This window comes from Hydra vulgaris, chromosome 05 (assembly GCF_038396675.1).
Source record: "Hydra vulgaris chromosome 05, alternate assembly HydraT2T_AEP".
Classification (NCBI taxonomy): Eukaryota; Metazoa; Cnidaria; class Hydrozoa; order Anthoathecata; family Hydridae; genus Hydra; species Hydra vulgaris.
The window spans coordinates 13645181-13664117 of NC_088924.1; the positions used below are offsets into that span (position 1 = coordinate 13645181).

General features: G+C 27.3%; 1 protein-coding gene across 1 annotated transcript in view; it reads left to right on the forward strand.

Moving 5' to 3' along the window:
• The first annotated feature begins 5512 nt into the window (after positions 1-5512).
• LOC136071877 (pre-mRNA-processing factor 17-like) overlaps positions 5513-18937 on the forward strand; it is a 90246-nt gene continuing 76821 nt past the window's right edge. Inside the window, exons 1-2 of the mRNA XM_065797437.1 lie at positions 5513-5719; positions 12627-12716. Of these exons, the coding sequence (XP_065653509.1) occupies positions 5558-5719; positions 12627-12716 (252 nt within the window). The 5' untranslated portion in view covers positions 5513-5557. The remainder of the gene's footprint in view (positions 5720-12626; positions 12717-18937) is intronic.

The window sequence follows — 18937 nt, forward strand, 5'->3', positions numbered from 1 at the left end:
ATTATTAAAAAAACTTATTGTTAGTTTGACAATATTATTACCTTACAATGTTAACGCCTTGAACCTTTCAACGTTATCGTCTTGATCTAATTTATAAACTAATCAAATTTTAAAGATTTGTTAAAAGATGAAAATGTAAACACAGTATTAGGAATTGGCCTTCAGTTTAACAACTTTGTTGCGCGATGTCAAGGCCTGTTATTATAGAAGGCAGCGGTCACACATAATATAATATTCTGAAACTAATAAACAAACATCTGAATTTCTATAAGTAAATTTATTCCTTGATCATTGCCTTCGTATCCTATCTTATTTTCATATCATTATCTATTATGGTACTATTTATATAACATATCACAACAATATTATTAAATTTGTGATGTTCAAATATCATATGAACATTCTCTAACATGTTCATATGATATTTAAATATAGTTCTTGAGTATATTATCTGCAAACAATTGACTGATGCAAGTTCAAATGTTGTCAAAAACCAATCTTGCATGCATGGAACACTGCAGTGTCCCACAAAGAAATGCTGGTTTGAAAGTCAAATTTTCTTTATTAAAAAAAAAAATTAAAATAGGGGGGAGATAGAGAAGGTTTCTGTAACTTTTTTTAGACTCCAAAACTTTTAACTTTATATTTAATAAGGTTCATGAAACTTAAGGGACTTACGAAGTGCATTGAGGAACAAAAACAGGATATTTACAGAAACTTTTCAATTTTTAATCTGGAGTACCACAGTGTAATTGGGAATAAAGTCTCTGGGTCCAGTATTCAAAGTAATATGATCTAAAGTAATATATTAATTAAACAATATGCTTTAAAATGCATGCAGTTATACATATAACTCCTGATAGTTAATTATATATATAACTAGTTATACATAAAATTTATTAAATAAACTTATTATTTAAGGTTATGCTTGAACAAATTAGTACCAATTAGTTCAAATTCAAGATTTAGTTCAAGTTATTTGTTCATTGTTTTTTCACTATTTTATATTTATTTGTTCAAACTTGTTAACTAGTACTAATTCTTACTACAGTAAGAATATTTATCATTGTTGAACGTGATTTTATTAGTAACTTAATTTTACTATCAACATATTTTGACAACACCCTTTACATTTTAAATGATGACAGCTTTACTTTTCTATTGATGTTAAATTTATTACGTTTCAATAACTCAGATTGAATTTTAACTGAATTATTGTAAGCTTTGTAGGGGTTTGTTGTATATCAAATGGTGTTGTAAATAAAGTAAAAATAATATATATATATATATATATATATATATATATATATATATATATATATATATATATATATATATATATATATATATATAGTATTTAGGCTATGGGATCATCCATAAATGATGCCAGTAGATAGAGGGGCAGTGTGAGTTTAACAATAATTGACAATGGGGAGGGGATGTTGAGACCAAAATAATGTCAATTAAAAAATTGAATTAAAAAAAAAGTAAAATATTTTATTTAAAAAAAAAGTAAAACAATTTAAATTCAGAAATTAGCTTGCTTATCTGAAAGAACAATTTATGTTTGTTTTTTTTACTTTTAGTACTGTTGAGAATAAATGTATAATTGAACCAGAAAAAAATTGATGGTATATGCATTTTTTATATTATATTAACAATTCAGATATACCATCATAATATGATAACAAAAACTGACATCATTTTTAATGGGAGACCGCAAAAAATTGACTGAGTTTGATAAAGGGTGAAGGTGCTCAATAAACCGGGTCATCATCTGACATCATTATGCATAGATGACCCTACGATTTAGGTAAAATAAGTAATCAATTTGCCATATTTCTCTTTAGAAAGTGTAAGAAAAAAGCATTGTTATGCTGAGAACCTACCTATTAAGCAAGCTTTGACCGCCTATTCTATAAATTTGAGAGACAGAAGTGGAAGTGCGAATTGCAAAAGAACTAACAATGCTCTAAATTGATTTTAACTTTGTAGACTAACATTAATATAGTATTTAGTAATAATAAATGAAGTTTACATGATTTTTATAATTTGTATTTATTTCCATTAATTATCAGTTGTCAGTCTCTATTTTATAAAATGAATTAAAAAAAATTAATTTATAGTATAATAATAATACATAAATACTAGTTTCCTAATGCTATTATCATCACAATGTAAATGGCATTCGTTTTAAAGTGAAATTTGCATCAATTTTATTGTTTTAATGTTATATATATATATATATATATATATATATATATATATATATATATATAAATATATATATATATATAAATATATATATATATATATATATATATATATATATATATATATATATATATATATATATATATATATATATGTATATATATATATATATATATATACATTATTTTTACTTTATTTACAACACCATTTGATATACAACAAACCCCTACAAAGCTTACAATAATTCAGTTAAAATTCAATCTGAGTTATTGAAACGTAATAAATTTAACATCAATAGAAAAGTTAAGTTGTCATCATTTAAAATATAAAGGGTGTTGTCAAAATATGTTGAAAATAAAATTAAGTTACTAATAAAATCACGTTCAACAATGATAAACATTCTTACTGAAATAAAAAATAGTACTAACTGATAAATTTGAACAAATAAATATAAAATAGTGAAAAAACAATGAACAAATAACTTGAACTTGAACTAAATCTTGAATTTGAATTAATTGGTACTAATTTGTTCAAGCATAACCTTAAAAAATAAGGTTTTAAAACAAATTATATGTATAAGTTATACAGTTAACTATCGATAGTTAACTATCAGGAGTTATATGTATAACTATATGCATTTTAAAGCATATTATTTTATTTAAACATTACTTTAGATCATATTACTTTGAAAACTGGACCAAGAGGCTTTATTCTCAATAACACTGTGGTACTCCAGATTAAAAATTGAAAAGTTTCTGTAAATATACTGTTTTTGTTTCTCAATGTAGTTCGTAAGTCCTTTAAGTCTTAAGGACCTTATTATATCTAAAGTTAAAAGTTTTGGAGCATAAAAAAAGTTACAGAAACCCATCTCCATCCTATTATGTTCTTTTTTTAATAAAGAAAATTGGGAAATCTTTGACTTTCAAACCTGCATTTCTTTGTGGGGCACTGCAGTGTCCCATGCATGCAAGATTGGTTTTTGACAACATTTCAACTTGCATCAGTTAATTGTTAGCAAATAATTTACTCAAGATCTATATTCAAATAACTATTATATTATCCTAATAATACGTCTATTTTCACAAATCTTAATCTTATTTCTATAAAGAAAGATAAACATTATTCGTCGTATTTGCATACTTGCTTGTCATTCTCTATATTAATATAAAATATTTTCACACAATATAAACATAACGCAATGCAATGTCCATTGAAAAAATTTTTTTTAGTTTATTTTTTAGTTTCCAGCTTTTAAATTGATTCCCATGCAAATCCCACAGGAAACCCACGTGGGATTTCCCATGTGTGTAAATACCATATGGTTCCCACATGTAACCCATGTGTGATTCCCTCCGGGTTTAAGGTGACAAATTTCCATACGGATACCACATGGGAAAATCCGTCCCACGTAAATCCCATCAATCCCACACGGAACCCACGTGGAACCCATGTGGGACGCGGTTTTATTTTTCACTGGGTATATCTCGAAGTTAGTAATCTTAAATACCAAAAAATTCTGGATCCATCACTGATTGCAATAATAAATTTTTCCGGTGATAAAAAATATTGTAAAAATTAATCCATTTAACAAGGATTACACCAGCAGTAACAAACCATATGAAAAAAAACAACAATAATAAGGTTTATTATAAGTTAAAAAATAAAATATATAAGTTAAAAAATAAAAATTATTTATATCAGTAACATCTCAAAAACTTTTTTATGACTTAGGGGTCGTCCATAAAGTACGTACGCTTTTTTTTCACCTACCACAACCCCCCCCCCCCAACCTCCGCATTTCGCTATACGCTTTTTTGAGTACCCTCTACCTCCGTAAAAGTACCTACGCTTTTAACCTACCAACCCAATAGTTTATGATATTTTTTCAAATTTAGTGTCTCCTCCATACTTTTATAATTACCCAACTCCTCCCCCCCCCCAACTCATATGCGCTATTTGCAGACCCCTCTTCCTCTCCGAGCGTAGCTACTTTATGGTCGACTTTGGCAAATAATTTTAATTCATGAATAACTTTTTTATGTTAATTACTTATGTTAATTACTTTTATTTGTAAAAATAAATTACTTTTACTACGCACTTCTAAAATCAACTTTATTAAATCAAATTTTGTATGCAATGTAATAATAATTATTATCATTTATTAATAATTTAATTTTAATTGTAAATATATATAATATTTTACTTAAGGAAGTAAAAGTTAATTTAACCAAATTTAACCTGAGCCCATAATTTTGTTAAACCAAGCTGTTATAGGTTTAAAACTATTTTTAGGATTAAAATAAATTTTGAGGGTTAGGAAAAAGACAGAATCCTAAAGGTTAGTTGGATTTGAGACAACTCCCTACACGCACTCCCTGAACAGTCCAACGTTGCATGTACTTTTGACTTTGTAGGCGTCCGCGCTACTAAATGTTTTTGTAAACGTCCGCGTTCACTGAATGCGCAAATAGACATTCCACTTTTCGAAACTCATTTTTTTTTTCAAAAAAATTTTATTTAATCGAAAACCTTTTTTTTTTTTTCGAAACCAATTTAACTTAGGGATCGTCCATAAATTGCGTAAAGCAAAACTTATTTAAAAAATATAAGTGGGAGATCATTTTGTTCTTTTTTGCGGCAGTTTTCACTGGACTTATAAATTGTTTATATAAGTATATAAACAATTTATAACTGCCGCGCAAAAGAACAAAATGATCTACCACATATTTTTTAAATAAGTTTGCTTTACGCAATTTATGGACGATCCTTAAGTTTAATTGGTTTCGAAAAAAAAAAAAAAGGTTTTATTAAAGACTCTGCGAGGGAAAATTTTTAACCCTTTTTCTTTTGTCTTTAAGTTTAATTTTGCGTTACGTAATTTATGGACGATTAGTTATCGAAGTACTTTTTTTTTTGGAAATTTAATTAACTTTGTAAAACTTAATTTTTTTTTTCGAAAATAATTTAGCTAATCGATATGGTTGTTTTTTTTCGAAACTAATTTAACTTTTCGAAACTCATTTTTTCTTCGAAATTTATTTAACTTTTCGAAATTCAACTTAAATTTCGAAATTTATTTAGTATATTTTTTGTTTTCGAAATTAAAATGAGTTTTTAAAATCAAATTTAAGTTTTCGAAATTATTTTAGCTATTTGATAGTTTTCGAAAGTTTTTATGAAATCCGAAAAAAAAAGTTTTTTATTGATAATATTTTAATCAAAAGTTTTCGAAAGTTGTTTTTCGAAAATGTTTTGTAACACCACGTGATTGGAACGCTTCGAACATTTTTGTTTGTTAAACTTGCTTTCGCAAGGTGAGAAAAATAAAAAATAATTAAGAATGGATAGTCTTTCATCGTATGTATCTGATGAAGAGGATTGCAACGTTGGATCTCCAAAAACTGACATTAATTTAGAAAAGAGCGATTCAAATCAAATTTCGATTGAAAATTTGAAAACCAAGTTTCAATTGAATATCGTACCTTCCGTTATAGATCGTAAAGTATGAAAATATTTTACTTTTAAAATGTAATAGTAAAATGTATATTTATATTATAGATAAACCTGAAAAAAATTTGTTTATTAACCAACTTTGCATTTCTAAAAAAAGTTTAAAAAAATATACTATGCTAATGAAAAATTAAAAAAAAAACTTACTGGTACAATTGTATTGGTTATAAAAGCTTTCAAAAACCAAAATTGATAATAAAAAACCAGCAAGAAAGTAATTATACTTTTATTTAATTAGTTGCTAAATTGAAGGATTAGTTATTATGTTAATGGAAATTATAATGTTTCAGTTGCCATGCCTATTTTTTAAACAGAAGTAAATACTTTCTGCTAAACTTTTTTCACATCAAAAAACATTTGAATTTTAAAAAACAAGTGGAATAATTTAATAAGCAGATTAAGCATAGTTCAGTTTAGTTTAAGTTCTATTTATAGCCAAAATTTTCAAGGTTTTTAAAAATATACTTGAATTGTTGCGTTGAATAATAAAGATTTGAATAGAAGAAAAGCAAATCAAAGGGTTTTCTAAGTAGGGGAGAGAGGGGAGCATTGGGCACTTTTTCACATAAATGCTAATAAAACAGTTATTTTTTATTATAATCAAAATTTTATTTCAAATATATTTAGCACACATATTTGGCAGTAACTATTACTAAGAAGAGTTTTAGTATTATAATTATCCGCAAAGTTACAAAAGATTTTCTAACACATGTCCAAAGTGCCCAAACCTCCCTGTGGTTGGGAGGTTTGGGCACCCCAGTGGGGAGGTTTGGGCACTGTATTTAATATGCACAATATTGCTTTAATATACTACTATGCTTAAGTATTATATAGCATTGCTATAAAAAATTGTAATACAAACATTTTTTCTTATCATAGACTTTACAAAAAATTTAACAATGTCACTTGGAATCAATACTGCACAATTATGGACTTAATAAGGCTTATCTTAAATTTGGTATGACCCAAAGAGGCTTGTAAAATTTATATTTTAGACTGCCACGTTTTATCCATGTTGTTGGTGTAGGCAATTTTGTCTTTATATCCTCCAGGGGGACGCTGGCGACGTCCTCGATGTCAGGAAACAAGAACGTATTTCTTATCTTACTCGCTCTCATGAATTTGACAGTTGCCATGGAGTGATTAACCTCTTCGACTATTCCAACATAATGATAAACAGTTTTTTTGGTGTAAAATTTAACTAACACAAAGTTATTGATCTGGAATTTTCTATCCATAACAATCACATCGTCTACATCAAAATCTTCTTCCGATGAATCGATTTCAACAAGGTCTACATCAGAAACAAAAGCATTTTCTATTTCATCATCACTGCTAATCTTCGTGCTTTCTAGAGCATTTTCGATTTTTGTTGAGCTCTTTGATCTTATCTTTTCTTTGTCTTTCTTTTTCTTCCATTTCTATAATTCTTTTATCGAGTGTGTCTGTCAATATTCTAGTTTTTCCTTTCTTCCGTTTCATGCCATCCAATTTCCTGGGGCTGGCTTTCAGAAATGGTCTTACTAAATCAGGTGTTACATTGACAGTGCCCCTAGTCTGGCTTTTAGATAGAGATTCCAGTTGAGATGACCCAGTGACTTCCATATTTGAACTTGTATTATCCTCTAGACTCAGTTGAAGGTTGGTCTAAAATCGATTTTTCTGTAGCAACATTATTCTCTTCCGACAAGCAGCGACCAGTTATAGAAGAACAAACAAAATCTTCATCAGAGAGAATGTTTGAATTGAATGGCTAAATGCCAGATTTTTTAAATCCTGTTTGAATATTTTGCAACTTGAACGCAAGTGGGATGGCTTTTGCTTCTAATTTTGAGATTTCATAAATTGTTACTGTTTTGCCAGGATTGCTTACCATCCGATCTGTTACAACAGTGTTATAATAAGTTTTGAGTGGTCCATAGACAGTCAGGTCTAGGGGTTGCAGTTTATGGCTGCAGTGCGGTGGGAAAGTCATTAAAACAATGCCTGATTCTTTACAAAAATCAAGAACTGGTACTGAAATATGGCCCTCATGATTGTCCAGCAGCAATAGAACTGGTGAGGAAGGCGTTGGTTTGGCGTGTTTTGCAAAATGGTGTATATATTTTAAAAAACATGGTGCTCCACCCTGAAGGATGTGCTGCTCCATCTGAACCAACAGGTGCATCATTTAGCATATATGTTTTGAAATTAACTTGTGGGAATATGAAAAAGGGTGGTATTGAGTTACCCAATGCATTAATACCGCTGCAAACCGTTACAAGTGTCCCTCTTTCAGCTGACGTTACTTGCCCAACTTGCTAAGTGCCTCTTAGAGCAATCACTTTCTGGGTTCGTTGTACTGTTGATAATCCAGTTTCGTCTATATTGTAAATAGACTCAGGGCCGATACAATGCCGTTCATATACAGTTTTAAGATTTTCAAAAAAATCTCCGACATTTTTCTTATTGAAACTTGTGGCACGTGAGAGACTGGTAGCTTCTGGTGTCCTTATCGAAAGATGAGGTTGTCTTTTAAAAAATCCCCTTAGTCAATCATTGGATGCAAGTTTCTTCTCTGCACAGTTGTCTGGTATTTCTTTATTAATAGCAGTGGCGTATTTGTAAACCAATTCACGTGCCTTCAGTTTTGACATTCCATGGTTTAGTTTAAACAATGTTACAAGATATTTTGAAATTTTTTTTTCTTCATCTTTCATGAATATTTGGGATGATATAAATTTAGAAGAAATATCTTTCACAACCCCGCTCTGTGTTATGTATCTTTGAAGGTTAGACCTGGGTATATCATATTTAATCGCAGTAGTTTTAATTTTTCTTCCTTTAGAAACCTCTTCCAATGCGCGCAAAATAACATCTTTAGGTATTTCACGTCGTTTATTTTTCTTTTTAAATGAAAACGGCATTGTCCTAAAAAGAAATGATTAAACATTGAATTCAATAGGCATAGCAAAAAACCACAAATATATGACACCAAAACAAACTACAAAAAAGGGGGAGCATTGGGCATGCCCAAACCTCCCTCCTACCTGCGTGCCCAATGCTCCCTATAACCTCACTTTTCAAATAGATTTGAATAAGTTTATTTTTATCAAATGTTGAATCCTAATTGCCAGGTAAATATAATGTTTATTAAATGCAAAAGAAAAAGTTAACACAGATACTTACCCTTTCTTGCAGATTTCTTTGTTATCTTTCTTCAAATCCCAAACAAAATATTTACTTTTGTACGCAACAAACCATTAAGCGCATGTAACTTGACAACCAAGTGAAATGACAACTGACACTTTTGATGAGCAGTGTTGCCAGTTATAAAACTATAGTGCAATGGTAGAAAACAAAATATATCTAGAATAGATTGTGAGAAATGAGGGGGTGCCCAAACCTCCCGACTGCCCAATGCTCCCCTCCCTCCCCTACATTTTACTTTAACTTTGCATTTAACCAAAGATTAAATTATTTTAATTAAGGAGATTTAAATTGTATTGAGTAATTGTAACCTCAAACCTGATATTGATTGTTAAAAGTCGTGTTTTCAATGTTAATGAATACTCTGTTACAAGTCATAGGTAAAAGATAAGAAAGGCTATCGCGATGCTCCACAAACTTTGAATGCTCCAACAACAAAAAAGTAAATGGAAAACTTTCTGTTTAACCTTAAACAGTATAAATGAAAGTGTCCAATAAAACCTCATTTTTTTTAAGTGTCTATTTTTTGACTAAATCTGAAATAATAATATAATAGTATTCCAAATTTGCTCCTGTAATGTCAAAAACATATCTTAACAATAGCTGTTATATGCTTTTTAGGTGGAAAAGATAAGAATATAATCTTCATAAAGGTTTAACAAAAAAAAACAATGTGGTTGTAATTGCCCTTTCAAACTTTACTGTTTTCCATGTTCTTTAAGAAATTCTAAAAAAAGAGAAAGGTAGAAGGTTTTATTAAAAAGGGAAGCAAAAAATAAGAAAAAATGGAATCCACATTTATTAATTAAGGGCTAGGTGGGCCTGAGCCTGCGGATTTGGAGTGGACCTACAGCCTATTATTAAAAAAAATTACAAAATTTGTAGCAGTAATGCGACAAAAAAAATAGAAAATGTTTTTTTATAATTATTATAATTCAATACAGTTAACAGTGTTTTCGAAATATTTACTGTAAAGTAGTTTTAATGTAATAAAAAACTGTAAAAAATTAAACAAACTAATAACTCTATGCAATAAATAGTAAATAATTCTTCAATGATATTGTATTTTTTGTGAGTTTGAAGGTTTGTTTATATACTAAAGTCTTAGACTATTAGATGTTAATTTTTCAAGATTTTTTATCAGCAATTTCTTCAATTACATAATCAAGCTGTTGAAGTAGTCTATTTTCTATGCATAACACTGGCCTTGTTTTAAATAGAAAAAGCTTAGCGCATTAGCTTAATTTGATGTCATAAAATTCTCTTTAATTTTTAAAGACTAACTTTTTTAAATTACTGCGATAATAATAAATTACCACAAAACAAGTTAAATATTATTTAACTTTTTTAATATTACTGTTTATTTTCGGAAATGTTTATTTTCTTTCATTTTTTTTAAATATTAAATAATTAAATTTAATATTACATTAAAAATTTTTTTTTGATGTAAACAAATTGTTTTATTCAATATTTGTATAAATGAATTGAAATGTGTTAAATTTTTTCAAATGATTATTTCTTAAATAATCATTTTAAAAAATTTGCAACTAAAAATGATTTTTTATTTAAAAAAAATTATCTACTTTATTTATTTAAAGTTTATTATTTTATTATCGATTTTGTTGCGAAAGGAAAGATTATTTTTCCAAATGCAATTTGTTAAAATTATATTGTTGTATATATCGTTTATTAAAATATAATTGTTGGGCTCTACTTGCGTTATAAAAAAAAGTTCAACTTATGTTTTGTGCAAATTTTTGATACAACCTAGGAACATGTTTAGTTAAAATTTAGTTTTGACTAAATATATATATATATATATATATATATATATATATATATATATATATATATATATATATATTATATATATATACTTCCATAAAATAATTAGTTTGATAGATACTAAGTTTTCGTAGTTTTTATTTTTATTTGAGTTTTTTTCATAATAGCGCTTATATCTAACATAATTGTCATTCAAACTTTTGTAATAAACCTTTTCATATAATTGTCATTCAAAAGTTAATGTAGTTGTTTTATAAAGTTATTTACTTCTTTTATCTTATTGCTTATAAAATAATTTAAAAGATAAAAAAAGATAAAAAGTTGTTTAATGGAAGTAATGCGTACCTAAATTGCCAGCAGCTTAATGCTTCAAAACAAGGCTTGATAACAGCGACAGGGCGTTTAAATGTTCTTGGACCATTGTTACACTTAAATTGTTTTTGATGAGTTTAAGTTGAGACAATGAACATTTTCCGCTGCAATTAAACAAAGACACATGTGTAGTGCAATTAAAACATTTGGGAAAGCAGCCACCAGCTTATGCTTACTAATAAATATAAACATCTGCAATTCTCTACTTTTGCTTATACAAATTTTGTTTTCTGTTAATATGTTTTCTTTGTTAAACTGTTTGAACAAAGCAATAAATTGAACAATTTCATCAGGTAACTGAGGCTCAAGGTCTTCATGGTATATTTCAACTAAATGCACTGCATTGGCAAATTATAAGATTTTAAAGTATTAACTTGAGACAAAAAAACAAATCATCAATAACACTGTATGCAGAGATACTCTGATTCAAGGCTGATAATAGCTTGTCAATAATTGGAAGATAGTGTGTATTTTAAACTTTTTCGAAGGTGTCAATGCAGTGTCAGCATCATCTGCTTCTGCATTATGGTAGTCCCATTTTCTGTTTTGCTTAATTTTTCTTATATGCTCTTGTTGATACAAATCATTTTGAAACAGAATTTTACATTTTCGTTTTGTTTCACTGAATTGAGAACAAAGCTCTTGAACAAACGTTTTTAAGGATTGGAACATCTTTGTAGCCATATTCAAATCTATTTTTGTAATCATGAAGACAATTGCTTGTTTTTTCAAATCTTTCTAAATCCATTGACCATATTTGGACCATTAGCCCAGTCTCTAACTTATTCATACTTGCATTAAGTTTTTTTGTTTTCAACCGTGTATCAGCTTTTTCAGTTGTTGATTCAGATATACTGACAAAAATTTGTTGAGTTGTTTTATACCTTTTTGCAGTGCATCAACTGTATTGTGGTGAGCAGACCAATGTGTATCCAAAAGTTGTTTCAATGCAGGTATTTGTAATGGAGTAATGCCAGTTAAAAGTAGATTCCATCAATGTGTTGAAACAGAGAAAAACACAAACAGTTTTTTAACAAAATCAAAAAAAAAAAAAAAAACATACATTCTGTCTCAGTAGACTCAAAACATCCCGTTTTGAGTCTACTGAGACAGAATGTATGTTAACTGATCACTAATAATTACAATAGATTCATAACAAATTGTTAATGATAAATATGATATGTGGCCTCTACATTTGTTAGCGCGTTGAATTTGTTCTGAAAGAAATAGATCATATTTATAATTAGTTATTTAATATAATCTTGTAAGTAAGAGGGGTTGAAAATATATTTTTTTTAAATGTTAATCTCTTTATACATCAACTTCTTAAGAATCATAAGTAATAACTTATCAAGATATTTTTGCAAAAATGTCATAATAGCTTAAAGGTTGTTGAAACACGTTTTAAAATTATTTCATAAAATATAGTAACAACCATTTTGTTGTTGAGTATCAAACATGCACTGTTTATATTAATAGGCTAAAATAAATTTATGGTTAGAAAAAATTATTTTTTGATGGTTTTTTACCTCATTTGTTTATTACTTATTTAGTTTGAGTATGATGAAAAAAGATACTTAGTTGACTCGTCAACAAAAGAACTTAAACTTAATATAAAGTATGATGATCTTTTTAAACCAGAGGTAATTTATCATATTTTTTTTATTTATATGTAGAATTTTTTAGTTTTTTATATACTGATGATTAAGGGCAAAGTTAAATATCACTGCCTACACCATACTGAAATTAGAACTTGACTTTTTACATTTACTGACAGTTTAGGGTTACATCCAGGTACTATCTACTTGTGTTTTTTACAACAAAAATATTTATTTAAATTCAGAATTTAAGGTTGACATTTCAAAATTAAGTTTAATAGAAAATATTAGCAATACATTGACTTTTTTATGATATGTTTTTAAATAAATATTTATTTAAAATGTTTTACATATATTTTTATAAATATCTATTTTTAATGTGTAATTTTTATAAAACACACTCAAAACTCTGACACCGCTTCATTTAAGGTTGAATGCTTTGCAATCAAGATTTGTTAATTTCATTATTCATGCAGTTGTTATATGTTTTTTATTGTAAAGTTTACTATATCTAGATTCTTGAGGGTTAACACATTAATTTAATCAAATATAAGAACTTTAGATGCCTAAATATTACCAAAAAAAAATTATGTAATTTATAATACATTTATAATATATTTATGCAATATAACTGCAAAGAATTAACTCTACCACTTGTAGAAAGCTAGAAAAAGTTTTTCATCTAAGGGTCTTAGCCAGCATGCCAAACAAGCAAAAAACAACAACTTGTAAAAGCTTATCTAGCCTACTTCGACTTACACTATCAATTAAAACTGGCGCCTTGGCATGTAATTTATAATATATTTATGCAATTTTTTTTGCAATATAACTGCAATGAGTTAACTCTACTATTTTTCAAGCTCTTCAAAACCTAACAGGAGGTTGCAACTTTAAAGCAGTAACAGCAGCTATTTACTGTATGAATCTATCAGAGATGCATTTATCACTGGTTTAAATTCAAGCATGATACGCTAGAGACTATTAGAAAATAAGAGCCTCATACTAACATCAGCATTTGACCAAGCACAGTCCTTAGAGTTTGCGCAAAAACAGTCCAAGCAGTATCAGTCTACTATACTTCAAATCGGCTGCTTGTTCTAAGTAATCAAAAAGTGAATTTTTTATCAAGACAAGAGTATCAGGGCGCGACAAATTGACGAACGTGCCAATGTTTGTTAAAAAAAAGACAGAAAAATGAACATCGTGTTTCTTTACTTTTACAAGTGAAACCATGCTAAAACATAGCTTTCTTTAAAAGCGTGCTTTTTTTTTTAATTTTCTTCTTATTGTTAACGTAAAGTAATGTTTGTTTGCATACTATAAACATTTTTGAAAGTTTTAAAAAGATTTTTTAAGTTTTGCTGAAATATATATATTTTAATAGAATATATAGAACTAATATGTTTATTATAGTTTTCATTTTTTATTGTGCGTTTAACAACAATAATAAGATATTTTTATTAAATACCTAATATCATAAATATAATAATATTATATTAAGTATTTAATAAACAACCTAGTATGGTAACTTATTTAATACTTAATATTATATTATTATTTTTAAAGGTTTGAAAAAACAACTTTTATTTAATTTTTATTTAGTTCTCATTTATTTTAATTTGTTCAAGTTAAAAGTAATCATCAAACAGTTTTTACAGAAAAAAAAAAAAAAAAAAAAATTAAAGAATGATTGCTACCAAACCCCAAACCCTCAGTTGAAGGTTTAAGTTGCAGCAGGCTATAAGATAATTGGTGTATGTACTGAAGGCCCCGGTAGCAGGCTATTTCAGTATGACATCAAACATATTATCTAAACACACATTTGTAGTTATTATTATTTTTTTATTTTTGTTACTGTTCATTAAACTCCTTTAGGACTCCTTTATCCCTTTTTTCTATTTTCCACACTATTCATTAAATTTATTTGCAACACTATTCCTTATTTTTGTTTTCGACACTATTCATTAAACTCATTTGCGACATTTATTTTTTATTTTTGACATTATTGATAAAGTTCATTTGCGTCAGTATTCCATAATCTGTTATTCGACAATCAATAATGCGACAGTTTGCCACACTATTCCTTTTTTACATTTTCGACAGCCAAATTTGTGACAATCAAAGTTTTGTAACACTATTCTGCCACACTTGATATATACCGCTTAAATTAGATGTTTGCCAATAAATAATGACACAAACAGCAACATTTACTAAAAAAAACCGATTTGTGGCGCCCTGAGTATAAAGTTGAGTCGTCAGCAAATAGAGGCACTTTAGATGTAAAATTTTCCTGAAGATTGTTACTGTAGATAAGAAATATTACAGGAGCAAAGATAAAGAGGAGTGTAGGCCTTCAAGAATAACTTTAATACTGCAGTTAAAAATAAATAATCTCAAAAACTTTATAATAAGAAACTAATAACAGAGTGAAGACTAATCGTAGGATAGTTGGTGAGGTTAAAGTGTTATCTAAAGTTTTGAAAAATTGGAACCATTTATTTAGCACTTTTTAAAAATTTAGCAAAAATTAAAGAGAATTCTGGAGAACACTTTGTTAAAACTATTATGGAAATCTTGTCTGGAGCACAAACTGAAGAAGTGTTTAATTAAGAATTAACTTTAGCATTAGAAGCCATAGTAATTTTCATGTTTAACAATGGGTTAATCTGTTTAACTAGCAGGAAGAGTGTGGCCATTAGATTCAAGAGTCAGATTTCTTTGCAAAAAAACTCTGCCTTATTCTGGGGAGAAGTAAAAAGATCAGACCTATGAATTAGAGATTAAATGTTAGACTTACTTTAGTAAATGACACCGTTGAAGACTAACCAAAAGTCTCTAGAACCTAAGATCTGAGAAAAGATGCAAGATTTAGTAAACTGAGAATGACAAACTATAACATCAGACAGGACCTTTTTACATTGGCTTTTCAGAATAATAAAAGAACATTTGTTTATAAGAGAGATTTTTTTGTAAAAATGAAGGAAATAAATGATTAATAAAGCAACTGCTCAGGATAATGAGAAATGTGGCGTAGAATGAGCTTTGACTTAAAATTGAAGAGTAGGAATAAAAGCTTTCAAACTTTTATTGCAGAAAGTATAAAAGCTTCCAAAATGCACTTTATGCATACATATTATGGGTATTAACATATATGTTTGCTATTTATTTAGATGCTCGCAAACAGTATCCTTTCATATTTATATAAACTTTAGTATTTATATGGTGTAGTATTTGCCGAAAGAGAAGATGATTAGATGGATGTGTGGTGTTACTCTAACATGTTAAGAAAAGGAGGCATAGTCTTAAACAGATTAGAAAAAATGTCTTATTGGACAACGTTTGTTAGAGAAGATTAAAGTGAATTTAGGTATAAGCATGTAGAGAGGTAGCAACTTAAGGAGAAAATGGTAGTGGTAGAAGTAAAAAAAAAAAATCGAAGAGAGTACCTTATATATTGTATGAATGAAGTCTAAAAAATAACAATTACGAAGTAATGTTAAAAAAATAAATTTTCTATGATGTGCTTTATCCATTCAGTAAATTAAACTAAATATAACTTTAAAATAATACTGGCTTTCATGCAGAGATATAAATTAATTTAAATTTAAAAGCGCATTATATTAAATAAAATCTCTGCGCAATTGAGCAAAGATTATACTTCTATTCAAAAGATAAATTTAGTGTGACGTTCTTTACGTACTACTAAAGAACTTAGACAAAACATTACTTTTAAGAATGACCAAAAAAATGCTGAATTAAAAGAGAAAAAAAAAATTAATAAAAAAAACAAACAAATTGCAAAAATATTTCTTTAAGAAAAAACTAATCGCAAAGGTGTGAAAAGCAATTGGAATTCCTGATTGTGATATGCCTAATTCGAGCCCTGACATTATTTCAAGCTTTTCTAAAGATTGTCATCCAGTTGCAATTAAATCTCAAAGATTTTTTCACATTGATAAACTGTTCATTCAATCCGAAATTAAGAAACTACTAAATGACAAAAGAATTCATGATCAGATTAATGAATTTTCTAAGTAGCATTTTTTCAGTGCTCTTGATCTTATTCTTACAAGCACTTATCATCAAATCTTATTCCTACCAGAAGACAAACCATATACAACATCAGGGTGTTAGCCAGCCTAATGGCACCACGTATAACATGGTATTCCCAAAGGTTCATAAAATCATAGTAAAAAAAAAAGAAAATTAAATCAGCCTCAGATTTAAAGTGTCACGCTAGACAAGTAAAAAACGCAATTAGTACGCACGATGAGGAAATGAATTAAGTTGATCGATTTTTTTAATGTGTAAAAATGTGTCGTTATTAACAAGTGTCATTAACATTAACAAGATCATTCATTCAAAAGTTGAAAAAACTTTTTTAATTTTTATTGGCGTCATTTATTCTCTAGTTAAGATTTTTCAATATGTTTAATAAATTGTTTTATTAATTTATTAATTATTTTTGCTATTTATCTTAAGTTAGGAAAGTTACAAAGATCTTTGCATATTAAGTATACTTTAAAATAAGTTAATAACCTTTTTATAATAAAAGAATTATTAACACTTTCGGTAAAATAAATTATCTGTTAAAGTAAACCAAAAACAACAAAAAAATCAAAAATAAAATATGCAATCAAACATATTATCTATGTTACATAAAACATGCGTAAAACATAAAAGAAGATAATTAAATAATATTATAATATTATTAATTATTAACCAATACTTATAAATACAAAAATTAGTTTTTTTAAATTTACAAATACAAAATTTACGTAGATATTTAATGTATATTTGTAAATTTAAAAAAAAAAAAAATTTTGTATATACATTTTTTTATTTAAATACCTAATTTACTAGATATTTAAATATGCTGATTAAATTTAGTTGCTGCCCTTGTCTTTGTTGATTAAAATGTCTTTGTTACTTATTTAAATTAAAGTAGTATAATGCAACAAAAAACCCGCCAAATTTACAAACAAACTAATTCTATTGGTTTAAAAATACGTTGACTAAGCAAAAAAAAGTTCTAAAGCATTCTGTCAAAATATTTTTTAAATTGAATTGTTCAAGATTTGTTAAGTTTTGAGAATTTTAGCATAAATTGTTTTAAGAATATATTATCAAACAAACTATTATTTTAATAATATGGCTCATTCTTGGAGCCACATCTGCAAAGTCGTAAATCTTTTAAACTATTATTATTTGTTTACAAAAATAAATGTTTTGTAAAATATATTTTTTAAATTATCAAAATTTTGAAAGTTTATTATAAATTATAGATTTTATTAGTATATTCTTATTTTTTATTTAAAAATTATGTATTTTTTATGTAAATGTAATTTTGTGTATCTGTTTTTATTCTAATGTAATCTTTTTAAGCAGTTTTTACGATTTATTTTTTAAACAAAGACTTTCAATAATAATTGCGTTTTCAATGAAATTATTAATAATCATCAAAGTTAATAAAACTAATTATGAAATAAATGTATAAGAAGTTTCAGGTTACTAAACACAAACACGCATACAAAGTGAATCGCGGATGAACAAGCACCGCACCAGAGGTCATGACAGGACACAAATATATATATATATATATATATATATATATATATATATATATATATATATATATATATATATATATATATATATATATATATGTATATATATATATATATATATATATATATATATATATATATATATATATATATATATATATATATATATATATATATATATATATATATATATATATATATATATATGTACTCTCGAATACTTAAAAGAAGTGGGTGGGGCGGATGTTTATAAATTAATTTTTAGAAAATTTTCCCATCCCTCCTAAGCTCATTAAGCCCCCCCCCCCTCGTTTATTAATCTTTACTTGTTATCAACAAAAAAATTATCAAAACTAAAAAAAATTCAAGTGAAAATCGGCCTTACGAATTAAAAAACATTCTAGTAACTGATAAATATTGAAACTTTCAGACTAAAATTCCCACCCACCCTTTTATTCCTATCCCGCTTGTAAAGGACTCGAGAGTAACAAACAATATTGTTTCGTCCTCTAGCACTCTTCAGTAATGTAATGATTATATGGGATATGGGAACAGTTTTCTAGTTTAATTGCTAAATCTAAGCAATAACACTAGAAAACTGTTTTGTGCACAAACTACAGAGTAGTGGGCAAACAGCAATGGCACATCCCATAAGGAGAGAGCTCAACAAAACTACAAGTTAAGGAACTATATCCAACA